The 21,550-nt window shown below is 45.6% G+C and overlaps 2 protein-coding genes across 3 annotated transcripts in view; both read left to right on the top strand.

The window, feature by feature from the left end:
- CPSF3 (cleavage and polyadenylation specific factor 3) overlaps positions 1-6,775 on the top strand; it is a 44,141-nt gene extending 37,366 nt beyond the window's left edge. For both annotated transcript variants that reach the window (XM_036873439.1, XM_036873440.1), the window contains 3 exons: positions 2,163-2,232; positions 4,217-4,313; positions 6,076-6,775. In XM_036873439.1, coding sequence (XP_036729334.1) covers positions 2,163-2,232; positions 4,217-4,313; positions 6,076-6,177 — 269 coding nt within the window. In that variant the 3' untranslated portion in view covers positions 6,178-6,775. The remainder of the gene's footprint in view (positions 1-2,162; positions 2,233-4,216; positions 4,314-6,075) is intronic.
- Positions 6,776-8,962: 2,187 nt separating this feature from the next.
- IAH1 (isoamyl acetate hydrolyzing esterase 1 (putative)) lies at positions 8,963-21,447 on the top strand. The gene is given in 8 exon segments (XM_036872461.1): positions 8,963-9,048; positions 10,957-11,010; positions 15,159-15,307; positions 17,543-17,566; positions 17,569-17,655; positions 17,658-17,702; positions 19,659-19,780; positions 21,183-21,447. Coding segments are annotated over 8 exon segments (750 nt in total). The 3' UTR covers positions 21,366-21,447.
- Positions 21,448-21,550: the final 103 nt, after the last annotated feature.

Here is a 21,550-nt window from a genome sequence, read left to right as displayed (position 1 = left end):
GGCATGGCCAAAATGTTTTAAAAAAAAAAGAAAGAAAGAAAGAAACAGCCAGGCCCATTTGTTTATATGCCCTCTAACAATGCTGCTGTCTGAGCTACCACCGCAGGGTTGAGTAGTTGCAGCAGAGACCATGTGGTCCACAGAGCTTAAGATACGATCTGGCCACGTACGGAGAAAGTTGGCCAGCTCTATTCTAGAAACACTCACTTCTGTGAAACACTCTGATTCTATCAAAATAGCATTTGCTCCCTTTTCATTTCCTAGCCCGCTAACACTTTGGTCCAGATTCTGGAAATACAATTATATCTGTATCTGTGTGTGTGTGTTTAGCCCCAACTTCCATTTATATATAGTCCCCCTGTTCTCACTGGGGACACATGAGAAATCTTGTACATTTTCAAAATGTATTCTTTAATGTCCTTATATTCCTTTACATTCTTCTGTTTTACACTGTACCTGTTTTCAGCATGTCTGTGCCCTGTTTTGACACATAGACCTAAGGGCAGATAGATGTATGTGTATGAGTGTATGACTTCACATTTAGTATAATCTCATGTATCTGAGGAGTTTGTCGTAAACATTAGTAATAAATATATACACACACTTTGGAAAATTTCTTTTAATAGACAATTTCATAGCTTAGATGTTTGCTTTTTAATAATGTGTTTTATGAGATTGTTTTTACATGTCAGTTAAGTGCTTAATACTTAACAGAATTGATTATAATTAAAGTATAAAAGTTTTATTATATAGTTTTCTTGGCTGGCATTAAGTTACTTGTATATTCAATTAAAACCGATGAATTTAAAATTAGAGTGACTATGGTCTGAACTATAGAACAATTTAGGAGAAATGACAACTTGGCTCTTTTCCACATAGAGTAGATTCACCACAGTCAACTTTAGAACATACACATTACTCCAAAAAGAAACATTGTGTATCTTTTAGCTATAATTCCCCATACTCCCCACTCTCCCCAGCTCAAGGCAACCACTAATCTACTTTCTGTCTCTCTGGATTTACCTATTCTGGACATTTCATATAAATGGAATCCTACAAAAGGTAGTCTTTTGCATCTGGCTTCTTTGACTTAGCATAATGTTTTCAAGGTTCATCCGTGTCTTTCATAAACAACCTCTCCTGGCCATGTGTTGTGTTTTTATTGACAGTCTAAGGTTAAAACCTGAAACTATGACATTTGAATTTACTAATGAACAGCCGGTGAGCTTTTCATGCCCGGGGGATTGTAAAAATGTAGAACTGTGTGGCTGAATTCAACTACATAAACAGCAAGCATAAAGACTTTTAAAAAAAAAGTTCATCCATGTCGTAGCATGAATCAGTACTTCATTCCTTTTTATGGCCAAATAATCTTCCATTGTGTAGATATAGCACATTTGGTTTATCCATTCATTTGATGATGAACATTTGGATTGTTTCTACTGTTTGGCTATTGTGAATAATCCTGCTATAAACCTTCACGTACAAGTTTTTGTATAGACGTGTTTTCACTTCTCTTGGGTCTATGGAGTAAAATTATTGGGTCATATGTTAACTCTCTACTTAACTTTTTTGAGAAACTACCAGTTAATTCACTGTTTTATTGCTGGTGATGAACTGGGAGGTACTTAGTGATATTTTCTGGCGATATTGAAACTTCAGATCAAGTATGGCTCATCTTCCTGAACTGTCAGATTACTTTGTTTTAGGGGAAAAGCTAAGTAATCTAACTGGCAAGTGATTTTAAATATTTTATTAAAACTACTGTAAGTGCATTATATGTAGTAGAATTGCTAAATTTACTTAATATTTTAGATAAAACAAAAACTTCAGAGCTCTCTGAGGATGGATGTGCTCCTAGACCTCTTGGAGTTCTAATTTCACTCACTTCTGCTCATAAATGTGGAAAAGACGGAGAAACATTGGAAATAAATGTTTAAATAATCTTAAATGTCACTTGTGGTTCCTTAACAAGAACATGAAATAAAGTGATGAAAATATCAGTTTGCCTCAGCAGGTAGATGCTCTGTATACATTTGTCACTTGAAGGATTCTACAATTAACCACTTTGGTTTCTCAGCAACTACATTCTAATTATTGATTTGGAAATTATTCTAAACAGGAATTTGGAAATTGAACCCTCTGTTGCTTTTTTTCCCCAGGTGCAGTACAGAAGGTTTCTAAAAAATTAGAAATGCACGTTTATAGCAAGAGGTTGGAGATCATGCTCCAGTAAGTGTTGTGTATGTTACCGCTCAACAGGGTGCCGGGATGGGCTCAGACGAGGTCACTTAACTGGTCTGGGCGCCTCTCTTTCTATCAATGAAGCAGTTTGAACCACTTCCTTCTAGCTACACACTCTAGCCAGTTCTGAGAGCATGTGACCTGCTTGGTCAGCCACTTCCCTGTGAAATACGTTTCACTTAATATAGAGCCTCAGGATGCTTTTCCGTGGCTGGCGTAGCTGAATAAAGCGTTGTTATCAAGGACATGTGCTAAAATCTTAACCTAGTGTTACTATACCTTTAAGAATTATTATACGTACTTACTTCCCCTTAAATGTGAATTCCATGTTAAGAATGTTTTTTTAGACTCTTCTCAGTAAATCTGTAAACTATGAATTACCTTTAAACTCATATTTTTCTTACATGCCAGATATTAGGTCTTTCCCCTTTCCTCCAGTACTTGTTAAGCCTGATTTCAGAATGGTTTTTTCCAAATAAAATAATCACATAAAACTGTTCTTGGGACTTCCCTGGTGGCACAGTGGTTAAGAATACGCCTGCCAATGCAGGGGACATGGGTTCGAGCCCTGGTCCAGGAAGATCCCACATGCCGTGGAGCAACTAAGCCCGTGCGCCACAACTACTGAAGCCCAGGCTCCTAGAGCCCGTGCTCTGCAACAAGAGAAGCCACCGCAATGAGAAGCCCACGCACCGCAACGAAGAGTAGCCCCCGCTCGCTACAACTAGACAAAGCCCGCGCACAGCAACGAAGACCCAACGCAGCCAAAAATAAATAATAAATAAATAAATTTATTTTTTTTAAAAAACTGTTTCTTAGTGGACAACTACAACTTAAGCTTATGTATTGTACCTCAAAAAGGAAAAATAAAAAGATTGAATTTAGTTTTATAATTTCATCATCTAGCACAGTGCCTTGAACATATAGCAGATCTCTCAAATACTTGTTGAATAAATGCTTCCATTTTTTAATTTTTTATTTTTTAATTTATTTTTGGCTGCGTTGGGTGTTCATTGCTGCGTGGGCTTTCTCTAGTTGCGGCGAGCGGGGGCTACTCTTCGTTGCAGTGCGCAGGCTTCTCACTGCTGTGGCTTCTCTTGTTGCAGAACACGGACTCTAGGCGCATGTGCTTCAGTAGTTGTGGCTCGCGGGCTCTAGAGCACAAGCTCAGTAGCTGTGGTACACGGGCTTAGCTGCTCCGCAGCATGTGGGATCTTTCCGGACCAGGGCTCGAACCCGTGTTCCCCGCGTTGGCAGGAGGATTCTCAACCACTGCACCACCAGGGAAGTCCCAATGCTTCTATTTTTAAATTGAAGGTTACTTAACTAGATGTTTTGAGGTGCTCTGCATGTTTGGAGATTTTTATGTTAACACTTCTGTTCCTTCCTTTCCTCAAAATTCCACACTGATAATCTTTTAAAGCAGCCATTTAGTGGCTTTTAAAAAATGGATGCTAGGCTTAAATGGTGACTTTGCCTACAGAAGCCGTCACACATCTTCAGAAGTGTTCTTGGTATTGTCATTTTGATTTTAAAAAGCATCCCTGTCATACAAACTAAAAATCAGGCAACGGTGCAGGAGCGCTGATTTCCATTGCCGGTAAAAAGGCAGCGGGTTCTGTGTTTGTTGGTTTCCAACCCTGTGGCTACAGCAGTCCCAGGTCTGGGTAAAAAGGGCTCCTTACCAAAATTAATATAGGTTAAGATAATGTATATAAAGTGCCTAGTGCAATGCCTGCTGAATGGAGCATTCTTAATGAACGATAGCTGTGTATTTCACCTGTATTATAAAATGAACAAAATATGTGAAAGTAAATAATTAAGAAGTACATCTCAGGGGTAGATACAATCAGTATTCTACTTCAGAACTAGGGCCTATCTTCAATATTATTTCTCCCCAAATATATAAAATTGTTACTTTATATATTTGTAAAGCATTTTCCACTAATACTGCATCTTTGTTTATCTTAAGGGACATATTTGGAGAAGACTGTGTTAGTGTAAAAGATGGTTCTATTCTTAGTGTCACAGTGGACGGAAAAACTGCTAACATAAACTTGGAGACACGGGTATGTAGCTGTTCGTTCCTACATTTTAAGACACTTGGGAGATAAAGTGAAAGCAAAAATAATCTATTTTGCAGTTTACTTTTACATTTTGGTGTTTTCTTCCAGTTTTTTCCTACATTTTTTTAATAGATTGTGTTTACGCTATCATATGTCAGGTTTACATCCTTTTTATTTCTCTGTCATAAGTGTTTTTACATTTGCTGCATAGTACACATTTCCCTTGTCTTTATTACTCCGTTTTCCATTTTCATAATATGCCTTAATCCACCTCAGCATTTCTCTACTTTGGCATCCACTTGATTCCAGACTTTCAGAGAAGCTGCTCTTCTGTTTGCAGCAAGATCCAAGTGGCTTTTCCAAACAATAGAACTTGAGAGCGTGAGGCCCACGCCCACCGCACCCAGCAGACCTTTCATAATTATTTCACAAGCATAAATGAATAAGTATCATCTTCCTTGTGGGGTTGTTTTTGAAGATTACAACAGTTCTACTAAACAAATAACATGTTTGGGATTTCTTCTGTATATTCTTTTGAGAAAACACTAGATTTATTTTACCTCGATAGAAAAATAAGCTAAGAACATAAACAAGTAATTCACTAGAGAAGAAATATAGAGAGCCAGTAAACATATGAAACAAATGTTCAGATCAGATCCACTAATAATTAAAGGAAATACAAATGGAAAGTATGAAATATCACTGTTTCTGAGCTTATACTGGCACAGATTAAAAACAGTGATACGACCCAGTGATGGTGAAAGAAGAGGGAAACAGTTATTTTCAAGTGCCACATGGACAGGGAGAAGGTTGTAAGTTAGGTGGTGTGTTCTTTCTGCAGGGCGGTTTGGTGATCTGCATCAAAAGCCTCAAAAAAGTAAATACCTTTATCCACAATTCCACTTGCTGGATTTAACGAAGAAAATCATTAGGCAAGTGAGCAAAGATATATGTACAAGGATGTCTATTTTAGTATTGATTAGCAAAACTGCAAGAGACCTAAATTTCCAAGAGTAGGATCTAATAAAATAACTGAATAAATAATGTGTATGGTGCACCCTTATACATGGGATACTATGTATACAGCCACTAGGAATGATTTATTCATGTGCAGAGTGGTCCGCCTACATTATTGAGTGGGGGGAGTTACAAGGTAGTCAGTATGGTGAATTATCCCATTTTTGTTTTAAAGAAATACACAGGTATAGCCAAAAGTCTAGAAGGTTATGCACTGAAATGTTAACAGTGATTTATCATTAGGTGATAGAATTAAGGGTATTTTTTTTTCTTTCCTAAATGTTTACATGAGGGATATTTATTGTGTGATAAAAATTGTTTTAAACAGCATAGTGTTTTGTAGTTAAGGAGTAACTGGGAGATGATTAGTGAATCTAAACCAAATTTAATACCAAATGTTGAGTAGATGACCACATCCATTGCTTGCTAAGTAATCTGTGTTGCACAGACTAGATTCCTTGGAGTATTATTTACTAGATCCAAACGTGGGCTTTGAAGTAAACATAGTTCACTTGACTTTCCCTTTATTCTTTTTTTTTCCGAAGTTAATCTCTAACAAAGTCATCGTGCTCTCAGGAACGTCTCTGCATCCAGGTGCAGACCCACAGGTGTGCAGTGATTCTGGCTCTTAATAATCAAGACCCTTACCCCTATGGGAAATGATTGTTCTTAAAGAGCATTAGTTTATCTTCCATATAATAATTCTAGACACTTCCGTTGAAAGGCATGTTTGTGCTCTCACTTTCAGACTGTAGAATGTGAAGAAGGAAGTGAAGATGACGAATCCCTCCGAGAAATGGTGGAACTGGCGGCCCAGAGACTATATGAGGCCCTCACGCCAGTTCACTAATAACCTTATGTCTCTGTAGATGTTAAAACTTTTTAGTAATGCTTGACTCTACTTCTGTTACTTAAAATAAAATACATTAAATACATTAAAATAATACATTAAAAAATACATTAAAATAAAATACAATGTATAAAATACATTAATTTCTCTGGGGTAGCCTACTTACTTTAGATGGCAAATGGCCTTTATTCCAGCACCTATTTGAATACTGCTAAATTACCAACTTACTTGTCCATTATTCTAGCACTGCTAAATAAACTGCCGTTACTGATTCTGCTTCTAGGGTTGTATGCAGCTCCCACTGAAACCTTTGAGATCTGCTCATAGCAGCTGAAACAGAATGTCTTATTGTCTGTTTTCAGGAAGGAAATGAGTGATGGTTTGAATTTTCATATCCATTTTTGAATTTGAATTAATAATTACATATTATCACTTAAAGTTTTAAGCCCTTTTTCTATTTCTTCCCTCCCAGTATTCTTGGCAAATTCCTTAATTTATACGTCTGTAAAATTGGGACTTTCGAGATTCAATAATATTTTCTTTGTATAATGTCTACATTCAATTCAGAGATATTCAAAATATAATTTTTATGACTCAAGTTCAAGGGTTCGTCATGTGTGTTGAATCGTTTTATGTATAACTCAATCATTAATCCATTTTCTTCCAAGTACGAGCAGTTCAGACTTGCAGGTAACTTGGACACAGGAGTGTCGGGTGCTGGGTGCTGAGGGAGCAGGTCGACTCTGCCTGGGGCGGCTTTGGCCTCTACTTCAGTGAAGGGCCTGACGGCTCCCTCAGCAGAGGGGGTGGGAACAAGCACGGGCAGGGGCAGCTAAAGAGCTGTTACACTCACTGTCAAGCTAAAGCCATCGGTCAGCCACAGTCACTAATTTGCACTGACATTGCTTAGTCCTTCCCTGTGCTTTGGTGACACACTTCGGTGCCTGAATCTGAATTTTTACTTGAAACCAAATACATTTATTTCTCTAAGATACCCTACTTTGTCTTTGGCCCAAACCGAAGGCCTAAGGGTCACCTTTTATAAGTGTCATATAAGAGTGTGTTATGATAGATGTGAAAACATTTTTAAGTTACAAAAACTACACACTTGTGATATCTTTACCACGCAGGTTATACACAGCAAAAATGGCAAGCCCTTTGTCCTAGTCCCTCTCCCTGAGGTAACCGGTTTCAGGCAAGGACTCTGAATTGCTCTTGAACCTGTCCTCGTCTTATCTCCACTGTGGCTCGGAGCCCAAGTCATCTCTTCCCCTCTGGTTCCTGCCTCAGCCTCCCTTCCTCCTCTCCCTATAGCTGATTCCTAAAATAACAGATCTGCTGAAAGCCTCCCTGCTGAAAATCCTTCAGGGCTTCTTTACTGTGATTAATTAGGATGAAATCCAAACACCTTAACTTGGCCTAACGGGTTCTCTACCCTGGCTGCATATTAGAATCACCTGGGGAGCATTGACAATGTACTGATGCCCACGACCTACCATCAGAAGTGTTGTTAGTTGGTCTGGAGTGGTGGTCCTTTATCAGCACATTCTTAAAGCTCCCAGTTGATTCTAGTTGAAGCCAGGGAAATCCATCCTGAAGATGGGGTGCCGCTCTGTATCACCCTGTCTCTCCAGCTCCAGCCACTCTCCCCCCAACACCCTACGTCCAAGCCACGGAAACGGCAGCTATTCTAACACGCACTGCTCCCCTTCTGGTTTTCACCTTAAGCTCAGTTGTTTCAAGACATCCTTCTGGCTCGATTTTATCACAGCTGTCACACTTCATTGCGTGCTTGAGCAAACCTGAGCCAGGCTCTTCTGTCTTCTCTCTAAGCACCCCACCTTGGGTCCTGTCCTTGGCCCCTTCAGCCCAGTTTTAGCAAGAATCCCGCTGAGTCGGTTTAGCAAAAATCCCTCCCTCTTGGTCTGATCCCCCTGGGGAGCTGCTCAAATTCTTCATCCTCATGTCACCCTGCCCTGCCTTCAGCAAGAACCCTGTCAAGGCAGTTTAGAAAAGATTTACCCTGCCTCTTAGTAGTTTTACGTTCACCTGACCCCCTCACCCTGCTTCTTGGCTATAAATCCCTTCTCTTTCTTGTATCTAGGGTTTAGCCTAATCTCTCTCCCCTACTGCGAAAGCCCACCGTCGTTGTCCTTGCTGGATAGTCGGCCTTACTGTCTTTAGCAAGTGTCTTCAACTTCTCTTTCACTGAGGTCAAAACGCTGGACAAATGCTTGCCTAATTTTACTTAACAAGAGAGGGCTGCGTGATGAACGAGCCCCTTGGAAGTGCTTGCGACTCGCTCAAACAACTGAACCCACCTTCGCGGGGTGGGTGATGCTGGATCTGGTGGCAGCGCCAAATCTCTCTCCTTTCGGGGTTGGTTTCCGCCTGGGGAACTGACAGGCGACAATGGCCAGAGGGCGGGTGGGCTCCCCAAGGGCAGGGTAGCCACGCGCGCCCCGCATCTAACGACTCGGATAAATGAACAAAAAGCGAATGCATGCAGGAGGCCAAGCTTCTGTAAACGGACAAAAATGAGCTTTCCAAGAAGCAACAGCTATCGCACGTCTTAAAAGTGACCGGTTGGTCGCCGAAGGAGCCCTGCTAGTGGAGCCCCTACGGGGCGACCCAGGAAGGAGAGCCAGCGGGCGAAGACAGGCTACGAGCGAAGGCGTCGGACTGCGCAGGCGCCTCCACCTCCCCGCCCCCGGGGAGCCCCGCCTCCCGGCCGCTCGCCCCGCCCGGATATCCGGCCTGGCCCCGCCTCCCGGCTGCCGGGACGATGGCGCTGTGCGAGGCGGTGGTGTGCGGAAGCTCTCTGCTCTGGCCTCGGGTGTTGCTCTTCGGCGACTCCATCACCCAGGTACCGCCGCTCGGCGCCGTCCATTCCGCGGAACCCGGCTCGGCCACCACGTGGCCCGGTCTCTTGGGCGTCCTCGCCGCGCCCTCGGGGGGGCGTCGCCCTCGCCGCGGGCCAGGCTTCTTCGGTGATTCCTGGCTCTCCTCTCCGCGCGGGAGGGGCCCATTCCTCCCGACTGTTACGAGGTTGTCGGGGCCGCCTCCCTGCACCCCGCTTCCCCCAGCAGATGCTGCCCCAAGGCCTGGACGCTCACAGAGCGTCGTGTCCCCGCCGCCTCCAGAGCCCCTTCGTGACACCTGGCAGTGGTTCATTTCTCGGTGTTGGTAGCTTCCAGGAGGGTGACATCTTCAGGAGGGCAGCGCGGCTTCGCGGTACTGGACACACGTTCCGTTTAGTCTTAGGGGGCTTGTTTGACGGATGAGACGAAGTGCAGGGAAGTTTAGGGACTTGTCCACGCCACGCGCTGGAAGTGACAGGGCCTGGGCTGGCCGCTCTTTCCTTTCTGTGTCATTTTTCATAGGGATTTTGGGAAGACCTGGCACGTTGTTTTCATCGTAGTGTCTTCCTGGTCAGTGGCTGTTGTCCTTTTCCCTGAAAGGTACTTTGAATGTGCTCACAGCGGGAACAGTGCTTTGTGTCCCACGCGGAGCTTCCTGGGGCGTCACCTTGCACAGATCACGGCGGCGCTGAAGCACTTCCTTCAGTTCCGTACCTCCCATTCCATGCGGGAAACACTCTCAACCCCCGTGCTTCCTCTGATGGAACATCTCGCCGCTCTCTTGAATGAGATGCCGCCAAGTGATACCGACCAGGGTTCTTGGCCTTCCCAATCAGTAGAAATGGGTAAGAGGCCAGTCCAGAAATTCAGGCAGGGCTTGACTGGGGCTCCTGCAGCTGCAGGAGGGGAGCGAAAACAAGTAACAGGTTCCCTTGCTCGCTCCCCCCACCCCAGGGGGGCAAGCTCGTCCCTTACACGGGGTGAGGGTAGGGGTGTGTCCAGGGGTCGGGCGGAGGGGCGGCTGAGGTGGTTCGCCCACCCCTTGGCGGTGTTGAGCGCAGGGGGCACGCGCAGGACCCTGCTTTTGCTCTCTGCTCTTCAGAAGTGGCAGTTGGGTTTTTGACCTTTTTTGTGTCTTGCCCATAATTTGCCCCAGCTGCGCAGGGACGCAGTTATTTTTAGTTCCTTAGCGTTTCTTTGTATTCTGTTGCTGAAGGAGGAGACGTAGGTCCAGGGGCAAGCTCTGCAGCCGAGGGCCCCAGGTTCCAGATCACCTTTTCACCCAAGATTATTTCAACTCTCATTCAAGGAAAAATAGGTGTTCTTACTTCAGGGAGGGAGTACATTTTAAAAATTACCTTCCCATGGTGTTTTTCATTTTGTTTTGTTTTATCTTATTCTTCTCACATTCAGACATGACTTCCTAAACCAGTTTTCTGTGTGTATGCCAATAATTGGTAACATTGTTTTTAGGCATCTAGGGCAGTAAGGACTCTCCAAGTTCCATGGGAATATATATCAAAAAATATTCACCCTGAGTTCTGTAATTAATTTCTTTATTAATTTTTTCAACTATGAAGAGGTAGTGTAGTGTGGATTTCACTTCCTAACTGAACATACAGTTGATTTCATCTCTTGTACCTAGATTTAAGTAGCTTTTCTAGATAACAGTGAGTCTAATATAGGTCTCAATAAAATGCAGGTGATTGGCTCAAGTCCAATTGACAGGGAAGAAAACTACCTCTTGCTTCCAGAGTGCTGCTGAGGTGTAGCTATAGTAATCCCTAAGACGACATCGGAGCAAAGCAAATGGTGAAGGCCAAGAAGTGAGGGAGTACAAAGAGAAAACAAGAGGGGAGTTGCTGAGCAGTGTGTCCTAATTACACTGATAAATAGTAACGGGCTTTCCTGTCTTCAGTTTTCTTTGCAGGGTGGGTGGGTGGGGAGTATCGCTGGCTGACAGGCTGGCCGGGTGAGAACAGTTTCTAGATTCCTACTTGAGTGTTTACTGATGGAGAAGAGAGTGAATGATGCAGTTTGAAACAGTAAGTTCCTCCTTCTTGTGTCTTTGCAGGCCGTTCCTAGTTAGTGTATATAAGGGGTTGGGGGAGAGAAGGGCAGCACTCAGGTTCAGTTAAAACTTTGCCACCTCATGAAACCAAACCCTAAAAGTTGTAAAATATATTAGGGGCTTGGATCCAAAAATACAGCTATTCACTATCTAAACAAGACAAGTTCTTTTTCAGTTATGGTGGGTACGATTTAAATAATGAGCAAGGAGTTCAATTGAAAGAATACAAAATATATTCTAAAACCAAAGTTGGATTCATTTTTGGATAGAGATTTTTCCCCCCAGATTCTCTTTATAAAAGATATCAGATATATAAAAAATAAAATATATCAGATATATAAAAAATATTTTAAAATATATCATTAATAAAAATAGTGATGATTTTGGTATTCCATTTGCCAAACGGAAATCATTAAAAGGGAAACAATGTTCCAGTTCAGGTGCCAGAGACTTTAAAATACTTCATGTTTGTTGTCTCATTTAATCTCTACAGCTGCCCAGTAACACAGTGATTTATCATCCTCCTATCCATCTTCTAGCTGAGAAAAATAAGGTGGAGAGAGGTAGATAACAAAGTCACACAACTAAGAAGTGTCAGGTGGCCTGGCCCCGGAGCCCCAGATCCTCCGGCTCCGGGGATGACAAGGGCCCCGCTCTCCTGTCGGAGGGCGAGTCAGCTGCTGTGCGCTGCTTAGTCAAGCGCCTGGCCCGTGAGAAGTGCTCCATAAGTACTGGCTCTTTTTTTTTTAATAATTCAGTACCTGTTTAATTAGTCCATTAACCTTTTCTGATCAAATAGAAGATATGGAAAAGCTAAATAATTATTCAAATAGCCTGAAAAACTGCAGGCATTGCAGATGTTTCTCCAGTACATAATAATTTTAGTACTAAAATCTTGTCAGAATTGATTGTTTACAGGTGTGATTGCTGGAAGACCATTTAATTAGCAAGTAGTTATTTTTCAGAATTGAGAGTAATTATAAGATGAAGTTGTAGACAGTGTGTGGTCTGGTAGGCTTTATCTATGTCACTCTTAAAAGCAACTTGTGACAGCAGGCACAAAGCCGAGCGGCCACCGGGAGGCCTCAGCTGGGTGAGTCCCGCCTCCCCTCTCCTGGGCTCACCGCCCTCGGCCAAGCCCGCGAGAGCCCGTTGAGAACCAGAGTGGCACCGCGGCCCGGGAGCTAGAACCCAGGCAGAGCGGGATCTTCCCGTGGGCGGGCGCGCTGAGCCCACCTTCCACCGGGCAGGCCCACGGGAGAAAGCAGGAGGCTGTGTCGGGAGGGGCGCGCGGCAGAGGCACCGCAGCTCCAGCCCAGCCTCCCTTTCTGTGCCGGCAACGCCGCCCCTTTGTGTCCCACACCGACGGCTGCCCTTCGGAGGAACGCGGTCTTTAGCCACGTTGACGCTTGGGGTGAATCTTTTGCAGACCCAGGCCCCGACTGTCTGCTTTAGCCACGTGCAAGGCCCAGAATTGACTTGATTCAGTGTTTTCATTTCACCTAACCTCCAAGTTTGAAGGTTATTAAGAGTCACCTTACTGTGACTGTCCTTCTGTACTGCCTATGTGGATAGCAATAAATTTGAAACATGTAATTGTGTCCCATAGTGACGTCCTTAAGTTTTAGCTTTAAATAAGATCTTTGTATACTCAGTACAAAAAGCATTTTAAGCATTCTTAAATCCACTTAAATGCTTTTTAATTTACTGATTATTTTCATCAATCTTTTTTTAGCCTTATCCAAGTATTTCTTTAACCAAAAATACTTGGTTTGAAAGGTTAGAAAAAACTCATCTTCTTCAGTTTTTAAAAGCTTCTGCTGTTCGCTTTTAAAGATATGCTCTTGCCTGTTGTCATTTATAAAAACCTAATTTACATTTTTTCTGGAAGGCAGTCAATCTTACAGAGCCTGGCTGTTTTGGAAGGAATCTTTTAGTTAATTCCTATCCTTTTCCCAACTTCATCTGAACTTAAATACCTGTTATTAGCCAAGAATTCATGTAAAAACCTTTCTTAATTTTCCAGTTTCTTCCAGCCTTTTGAATAACTTGGGCACTATTGATTATGTTACTCAATCCAGAGAAATTCAGATATTCTTCCCCTTTCAGAAGGGAACTTTAACAGTTTCAACCATGGGCCTCACCTGCAGTTTTTTTGGTTCACAGCCTTATAATAATGATAAATATATATATTTTAAAATCTGTAATGGCAGGGCTTTATTGAGCTCCTTGTACGTATCTAGCCACTACATTACTTTTAATCTTCACATATCCTAGCGGATTGGGTATTAGTGTTCATCTCTCACAGCTGGGAAGACTGAGGCACGGAGAAATTAAGTAAGTTGTCAAGGCCTCGTTGCCAGTGGAGGGCAGTGAGATCCGGGCACTGGCTGCTCTGCGTCCCGGCCACAGCGTACAGGCCTCAGGGAGGGAGCTGTTCGGCCTCGCACCACCGGATGGATGTAAGACAGACTTGTCAAAGTTCTAGAGTGTTCCATTTTAAAGTATTCTAAGCGGAGGCTTTAAAATGGCTAGCCAGCAATTTGTAATCATTACATACTAAAAACACAAGAACCACACTTAGAAATAAACGTGGCTGAATTTTTTTGTTGCTCCCAAGGCTGATCGATGCTGAGCGCTTGCAGAGTCGCGTCAAACCAGAGCCCGCTCCTGCTGCCCTTTGGCATCTGGTGCTTGGCCTTTGGCCTGCGGTTATTCATTGGTGCCCTAGCTTCTCTGCTTAGTTGCTTATATGTAGGAATTTGAACCATACACCAAAATTAACCACATCAATTTGCTAACCATCAATTGAAGTTTGAGATTCATTGGGAAAAAAATTTTTTTTAGTGGACAACTTGAAACATCTACAGACCTACCCAAAGTCACAGCTACTCAGTGCTGGAGCTGGGATTCTAACGCAGGCAGCCAGCTCAATTTCCGTGGTTGGTTGTTTTCAGTATACCATACAGTACTGTGAACCAAATCATATATTTTTAAGAAGGAATAAAATGCCTGTTAACAAACTGGTTTAAACTGAAACACAACTAACACATATTTACTGAAACTACTGAATCAAAACCACCGGCTAATAATGAGAAGCGTGTGTCAGTGTAGTTTGCCACTGTAACAAATGCACCCGCGGGTGGGCGGTGTAGGTCGTCGGGGAGCGGGGCTGGGGGTGGGGCTGGGGGTTAGGGGAAGTCTGTACCTTCTGCTCGGCTTTTCCGTAAACCTAAATCTCCCCTTCAAAACAGTGTGTAAAAAAAGTCTCAGGAATTCCGTGTACGCTTATCCCATTAGAGTTCCAGCTTATTAGTGCCTTTCTACCTTTAATACCTGCCTGCTGTAAACTCCATTTTAAAAGTACCCCACTGACCATGCATGAAATCAGCTAGTCTGCATAGCCCCTTTGTTCATTATTATTCATAACCTCTCTCATCGAGGAATGGGATGGATTTGCTGTATCTTGGAACCATGAAGGAGACGAACATGCCTCAACTCGGCTGCTGCTCTGATCTTACCAAAGTGACACCTGGGCAGCGGCAGGGCCATGGCACAGAGCAGGCATTGTGAGCCCAAGCACACCCTCCCACACGGAAGGTTGGCTACAGGCGACCAGAAATAGTTCTTTGCTCACAATTCATCTTTTTTTATTTTTTTTAACTTTTTTAAAGTTTATTTTTTAATTTATTTTTTTTGGCTGCGTTGGGTCTTCATTGCTGCGCACAGGCTTTCTCTAGTTGCGGCGAGCGGGGGCTGCTCTTCATTGTGGTGCGTGGGCTTCTCATTGCGGTGGCTTCTCTTGTGGAGCACGAGCTCTAGGCGCACGGGCTTCAGTAGTTGTGGCACGTGGGCTCAGTAGTTGTGGCTCTCGGGCCCTAGGGCACAGGCTTAGTAGTTGTGGCACACGGGCTTAGTTGCTCCGCGGCATGTGGGATCTTCCCAGGCCAGGGCTCGAACCCGTGTCCCCTGCATTGGCAGGCGGATTCTTAACCACTGCACCACCAGGGAAGTCCCTACAATTCATCTTAAAAAATTTTTCATTTCAGAAAATGCGATGTTCTGAATCGTGGATTTTCGGGTTACAATACCAGATGGGCGAAAATTATCCTCCCGAGGCTAATCAGGAAGGGGAACAGTTTGGACAGCCCAGTAGCAGTTACAATTTTCTTTGGTGCCAATGACAGTGCGCTAAAAGGTAAAGGCATTCTTGTTTTCCTAGTTCATTTTTAATTGTTTTTTTCGTTACAGCAAACTTAAAATTATATACTTTCTTCATCTGTTTACCTATCTCCCGGTAGGTAAAGTTTTGCCAAATTTATAATGAGTTCCCTGAGTTTACTTCCGTGTATTTCTTCTGGCTTTCTTTAATGTCAGTGAATTTTATTCCCGACTTATTTTCTACATGCCTGGGTCGTTGGCAGACCTAAAATTTCAAGCACTTGAATGTTTTTTAGAGTCCAGTAGTGCTGTGCCCAATTTCTAATGTTTCTTTCTCTTTAGTTGATGTAGTTGGCAGCAGAGAGGTCAAACTGGACACCTTGCAGTGTGACTCACACTGATGGAGAAAGGGTAGCTCAGGGCAGCAGCGCCCTGACCCTGCACAGGCTTGACTCCTGGGCGACGGGAAGCAGGTGTGAACAGGAGACGTGTCTCCGTATTTTTGGAAGAACTGCTGCTGTGACTAGAGGCACAGGCCTCTCTTCCTTTGCTGCTCATGAAAGGAGAGCCCTCTGCTCGGCATAAAGGAGAAGAGTAGGCAGCTTCCAGAGGCTTCTCCCATGCCCCACCCCCGGCAGCGAAGGTCTGCTATTAACAGGCACACGGTCGGGCCTCTCAGGTGAGGCTGGAGAGAAGGGAAGGGACAGCTGCCGACTGTGATGCAAGGAAGTCTTGCCGCCTGTGAGACCATAGACTACAGGTGTTGGTGGAGACTAAGCTCTCTCCAGAAAAACCCAGAAGTTTTCAAACAGGTGAATTTCTATCAAATTTAGGACAAGGAGAAATACTTTCTGAGTATAAAAACTTAGAGGAAATTGCAATGGAGGAAACTGCAAAGGGAAAAACAGATTTGTGAAATAAATTAGCTATGTCAAAAAAACTATTAAACAAAGAAAATGACACATTAAGGAAAATGTTGGCAAAAGCATGAGAGACGAAAGGTTAATGTCTTTAATGTAAAAATCAATTAAGAAAAATATTAACTCCAGTTTAAAAAATAGGCAAAGGCAGGAACAGGTAATCGCAACAGGAGAAATTTAGTAGCCAGTACATGTTTGAAAATGTGTAAAAACTTCTGTTATCCACAAAATGAAAATTGAAACAAGGAGTTTTGGTTTTTTGACTCTCAAATCCATGGTTTTAAGCAGTAATACTTACAGCTGACAAGTGTGGAAAACAGGCACTCTTACAGTACTGGTGGGAAAACTTGAAACCTTTCCGGAAAGCTTCCCTAGACACTTCCCTCATCTAGAAACCCAGCCTAAGGAAACACCTAGTATGTAATGCAGCCAGGTATATGTGTAAAGATTTCTATGCACTGTTATGTATAATAGCAAAAAATCAGAATGCTGCACAGTAAGGAAATAGAAGCATCCCTTGTGGTCACCCGACAACTAAACACCATGTTTTTGAGGACTGTTTGTAGGCACAGAAATGCTCATAATGTTATGTGAAAAAAGCACAATATGGTCGTTTATCTTCAGTGTGATCCCTCTTTTTTTTTTTTTTAAGTCTACATACCTGCATGGAAAAGACTGGAAAGAAGCGCGACCAAGTGCCAACAGTGGTCTTCTGGGTGTAGGGTCGTGAGTGCTGTTACTTTTCTCCTAGATCACACTTACGTGTGGTTTGCACCTGGCCTGCGGTGAGCCTTGTGTGAGCCTGTCTAGAAGGAATCCTTTGCAGTGACGTTAGCCGTTGCTTAGTTTATTTATTGAGGGCTTCCTTCCCGCAGGCGCCTTGCTCTAAGTGCCTTACACGCTTTGCTGATGTAATTTTCACAGCTACCCTATGAGGTAGACCCTATTGTCATCCTCATTTTACCAGCGAGGAAACAGAGGTACAGAAAGGCTGATCATTTGTCCAAGGGCACGTGGCTAGCCAGTGACAAAGCCGGGCTAGAACCTGGGCAGGCTCACTGCCCAGCGCAGGTCTTACTTCTTTACAGATTCAGCCTAATCGACTAATAACCACATGACCAGTAAAGGAGGAAAGACGCGAGTGCTTACAGGGCCCCGAGCCAGAGCCTTTGGGGTCTGTTTTACATAGGACTCTGTACTTGAACTCTTCCCCCTTCTCCTTCTGCGCTTGGCGCTAAACGGTCCCCCAGCGACGTCACGAGTTGTGCCCATTTGTGAATGTGCATCAACCTTAACTGTCATCACTTACGAGTCTGCATTTGGGCTGAAGTGTCCGCGTTCCTCCCAAACAGATGAGAGCCCCAAGCAGCACACGCCCTGGGGGAGCACGCCGCGAACCTGACGTGCACGGCGTGGCACCTGCACTCCATGGGCGTGCCCGAGGGCAGGCTTATCCTCATCGCGCCGCGCCGCTCTGTGAGGCCGCGTGGGGACCGCAGTGCCTCCGGCAAGGTGAGCAGGTGAGCGCGGCCCGGACGCGGGGCCCAGGGAGGGGCAGGTGGGACCTGTCTCCAGCCGGGGGCCTCGGCTTCTTGGGGGCCTGTGAGTTCCCGTCTGTCTGCTCTAGTCGACAGAAGTTGAAGCAGAGCTCCCAGCCTGTCGTAGCGTGATGCAGAAAAGGGTCCTGGCCGCGCGTGAGTCGGGCCCCGGGCCTGGCACTTGCCCGACTCCGGGGGCACAGGAGGCCGCCGAGGAGCGTTCTGTGCGGCCAGGGGCTGCGGCTGCCGCGTGGTGCAGAGGCTCGGGCTGTGCGCGCTCTGACACAGGTCCGCGCTCGGGGTGTTTTCCTGACTTCTGAACGGCAGGCGGAGGTCGCTTTGCCCATTTCCGCCTGCACGTGGCCCTTTCTCCGCTGCCTCGCCTCACCTGGGAGCCTGCCTTGGCAGTGGGACCTTTCACCCAGATCCAAGGCTCCTCTGCAGGTCACCAGCACGGACGCGCTCAAGCGCAAGGGCGCTGCCAGCGTCACTGGTGGTGGAGTGATCGGAGGCTGCTCCGGGGCTCGCCAGCGCCAGGGTTCTGGCTCCCGTTCTGTCCCCACCAACTATGCATGTTGGCACCTGTATGTGCTATACCAGGACCTGGCCAGGTGCGCAGGATACAGAGATGACTAGAACCCGGTTCCTGCTGTTGGGCTAGCAGGGGAGCTAGGCCAGCTGTCGTCAGATATTTGAAGGGCGCCGTCACGTAAAGAGGACAACGCCCTGCTGTTAGCTCCAGAGGGCAAAGGGAAGACCCCCGTGGGCGTCATCAAGGGCGATTTTAGGTCATAATGATCGCTTGGGAGGTAGAAAGTCACTACAGGAAACGTGCACGCTGAGCCTGGACGGGCAGAGGAGTGCAGCCAGTGCTCAGTGCTGCTCACGTTGCAGGTCACGACCCATGTGTGGATCGTGAAACCAAGTGAGTTGTGACTTTTTTTAATGGACTATAATAGAAAAATCCGTATCTAGAATGCGGTGGGCACGTCTCATGAGACTGTTGCACTCTTGCAGGCGTGCGTGTAATGAGTCCTGCTGCATCACTCTAGTTTCAGCCAGGTTCATGACTTTGGACCACGCGCGGTTCTCCCGTGGTCCCAGATTAGCAGGTCAGCGTCATCTGGGAACTTGGTAGAAGTGCAGATGCTTGGACTCATCCCAGACCTGTGGAAGCAGAAGTCCAGGGGAGCAGCCCAGGGCATGCTCCCGGTGAGCCTGCTGTGCCTGGGTTTGAGAATCCCCGCACTGCAGTGCCTGGCGCTGGGTAAACCACGCCCCGTCGCCTACAACAAATACAGTTTCACTGGACGACAGCCAGGCCCATGGTTTACATGTTGTCTGCGGCTACTTTGGAGCTGTGAGGGCAGGGCTGAATAGTTGCCCGTGAAGCCTGTCTCCTGTCCAGCCCGTGGCAGAGGAAGGTTGCTGAGCCCCAGGCTGGCCTGAGTGACCTCTGTGCTCCCTTCCAGCTCTCGCCTTCTCTGGTCCAAAGTCTACAAGTGACTTTTCCACTACGTGGCTGTGGCTTCTCATTACACATAACGATTCAGGGGCCTGAGCCCAGCAGCGGTCCTGCCCCCCGTACCCCATAGTGGTCACCTGCCCCACTCCGTTCGCCTCTGGCCTGCGCTCTAGCCAAGCCGCTCAGCTCTCCTGGCCTGTTCTGCCTCTGTGTCTATTCGGTGTCCTCTGAATGCCCTCCATGGCCCCTCATCCCCATCGTCCTTGGTCCTGTGCTGGGGAGGGCAGCACACTAGTGACCTGTGAGGCCCGTCCTTGTGTCCCCCAAGCCCCATGGCTGGCCCACTTCGGGTCTGTAAGCACACGCCCGTTCACTTTAACTGAGAAACCCTCCAGGTAGTAGAACTTACACAAAGACCAGCACTTGGGTTTATCAGTTGCACAGTGGATTTTCTCTTCTCAATAGGGTGCAAATTAAATCGCCTCAACTCGGTCGTTGGTGAATATGCCAGGGCCTGTTTACAAGCAGCCCAAGACTGTGGGATTGATGCACTTGACCTGTGGACCCTGATGCAGAAGGACAGTCAGGTATAGTGGCCTGCTCGGTCCTGTCGGGTGAGTAGGATCACACAGCAGTGACCACGCTGTGCGCCGTCTGCCTGGTGCAGCTCTGAGTGGGTGAGACAGTTGTCCTTTTCACCAACTGGAATGAAACAGGTGGATGGAGTGGAGGAGCTGGAGAGGCTCCCAGACGGCCTGCAGACCCCGCACCTTGCTTGGCCTGGTTCTTTACCGGCATCCAGCAGTGGGCACCGTGCTCTGGGAACCCCTTTAATAGGAGCTGGCATATAGGGAAATGAATGAGCAATAACTGGTTCATATTTAAGAACATCCAGGCCAAGTTTTATAATATGGAGAGGGGGAAAGTTAAAAGAGGCAAAACAATGAATTTAAGTAGAATATGGTATTAACTAAAATTCATATTTTGAGGTACGGAGTTCTAATTGGTTTAAAGCCAGAAAGCCCACTTACAAATATAAAAGGTAAAGAGCCAGTCCCCGTGCAGAATGACACAGCCGCCCCGGAAGACAGCATGACAGCTTCCCGTACAGTTAAATAAACGTGCGCTTATGTGGGACCCAGCAATCCCACCGCAGACGAGAAGGCCGTGTCTGTGTTCCTCTGCACCCTGACTGGACTGGACCCACCTCGTGCGTTCCCAGGTCGGGAAGCAGGCTTGGCCACGTGACCGCTGAGACACCACCCAGAGCTGTGGTTTGGTCTGGGTTACGCTTCCACCTGAGATGGTTTGGAAAAGTAATGCTGCTAGAGAATAGGAAATTGCAGACTGCTGGGCTAGTGGCTCTTTGAAAGTCCTGTTAGACTTAATATATTAAGAGTCCCGAGCTGGGAAGGTCTTCCTCAGCGATCATCTGACCTGACACAGCAGAGATGAGAAAACTAAGGCCCGGGAGGAGTACGGCTAGAATCGGAATGGCTGGTCTGCAAGTCATGAAGCAGCTCCAGGTTCTAATGGGGATGGGCGGAGCTCTAGCTTAGGGAAAAGATTCTTCCCCAAAGGAGAAAGGGCTCCAGGGGTGGGGCGTCTGGACTCTGGGCGGTACAAAGTCTTTTTGTCTGATACTGTGCCTGTCAATTTAATTCCTAGACTGAGAAGAGTCAAAAACAATTTGACACGCTGGGCCCTGAGCTCTTGTAACAAATTTTTCCTTTTGTTGACTACATTAATGTGCTGTATTCACTCATTGCTCCTCTTCTTCCATCTGCTGGCCTGGAAGGACACTTCGGCTCAGGCGCTCATTAATGGTGTGAGGTTCTGTGACGCTCCGTGTGTCATATGTAGACACTGTCCCTCCACAAAGGGCGTGGGAGCACTTGATGAGCTAACTGTTCAGGCCAGGGACTCGCCGCCTGGGGCCACAGCTGGGAGACCAGCCACCCCTTTAACTGCGTTCTCTTCCCCTTACAGGACTCTTCTTCCTATTTGTCAGATGGACTACATTTATCACCAAAAGGAAATGAGTTTTTGTTCTCCCAACTTCGGCCTCTGATAGAGAAGAAAGTCTCTTCCCTGCCTTTGCTGCTCCCTTACTGGCGAGACATAGCAGAAGCAAAAGCAGAACTAAGTCTTCTGGGAGATGGGGACCACTAGTCACAGAAAACCAAGTCCAGCTGTTAATCTACACAAAGACCCCAAGATAAGTGGTCCCAGAAGATTCTTTTCTCAGGTTTAAACCTTTGCTCATGACCCTGCAATAAAAATCACTAACAAACAAACATCTGCCACCAAGATTAATAAAAGCATTGGAATTTTTCAGGACAGCTTTGTACCTAGGT

The sequence above is a fragment of the Balaenoptera musculus genome, chromosome 13 (genome assembly GCF_009873245.2).
Source record: "Balaenoptera musculus isolate JJ_BM4_2016_0621 chromosome 13, mBalMus1.pri.v3, whole genome shotgun sequence".
Lineage (NCBI taxonomy): Eukaryota > Metazoa > Chordata > Mammalia > Artiodactyla > Balaenopteridae > Balaenoptera > Balaenoptera musculus.
The sequence above is the reverse complement of the archived record's forward strand: the minus strand, read 5'-3'. Positions and strand labels throughout refer to the sequence as shown.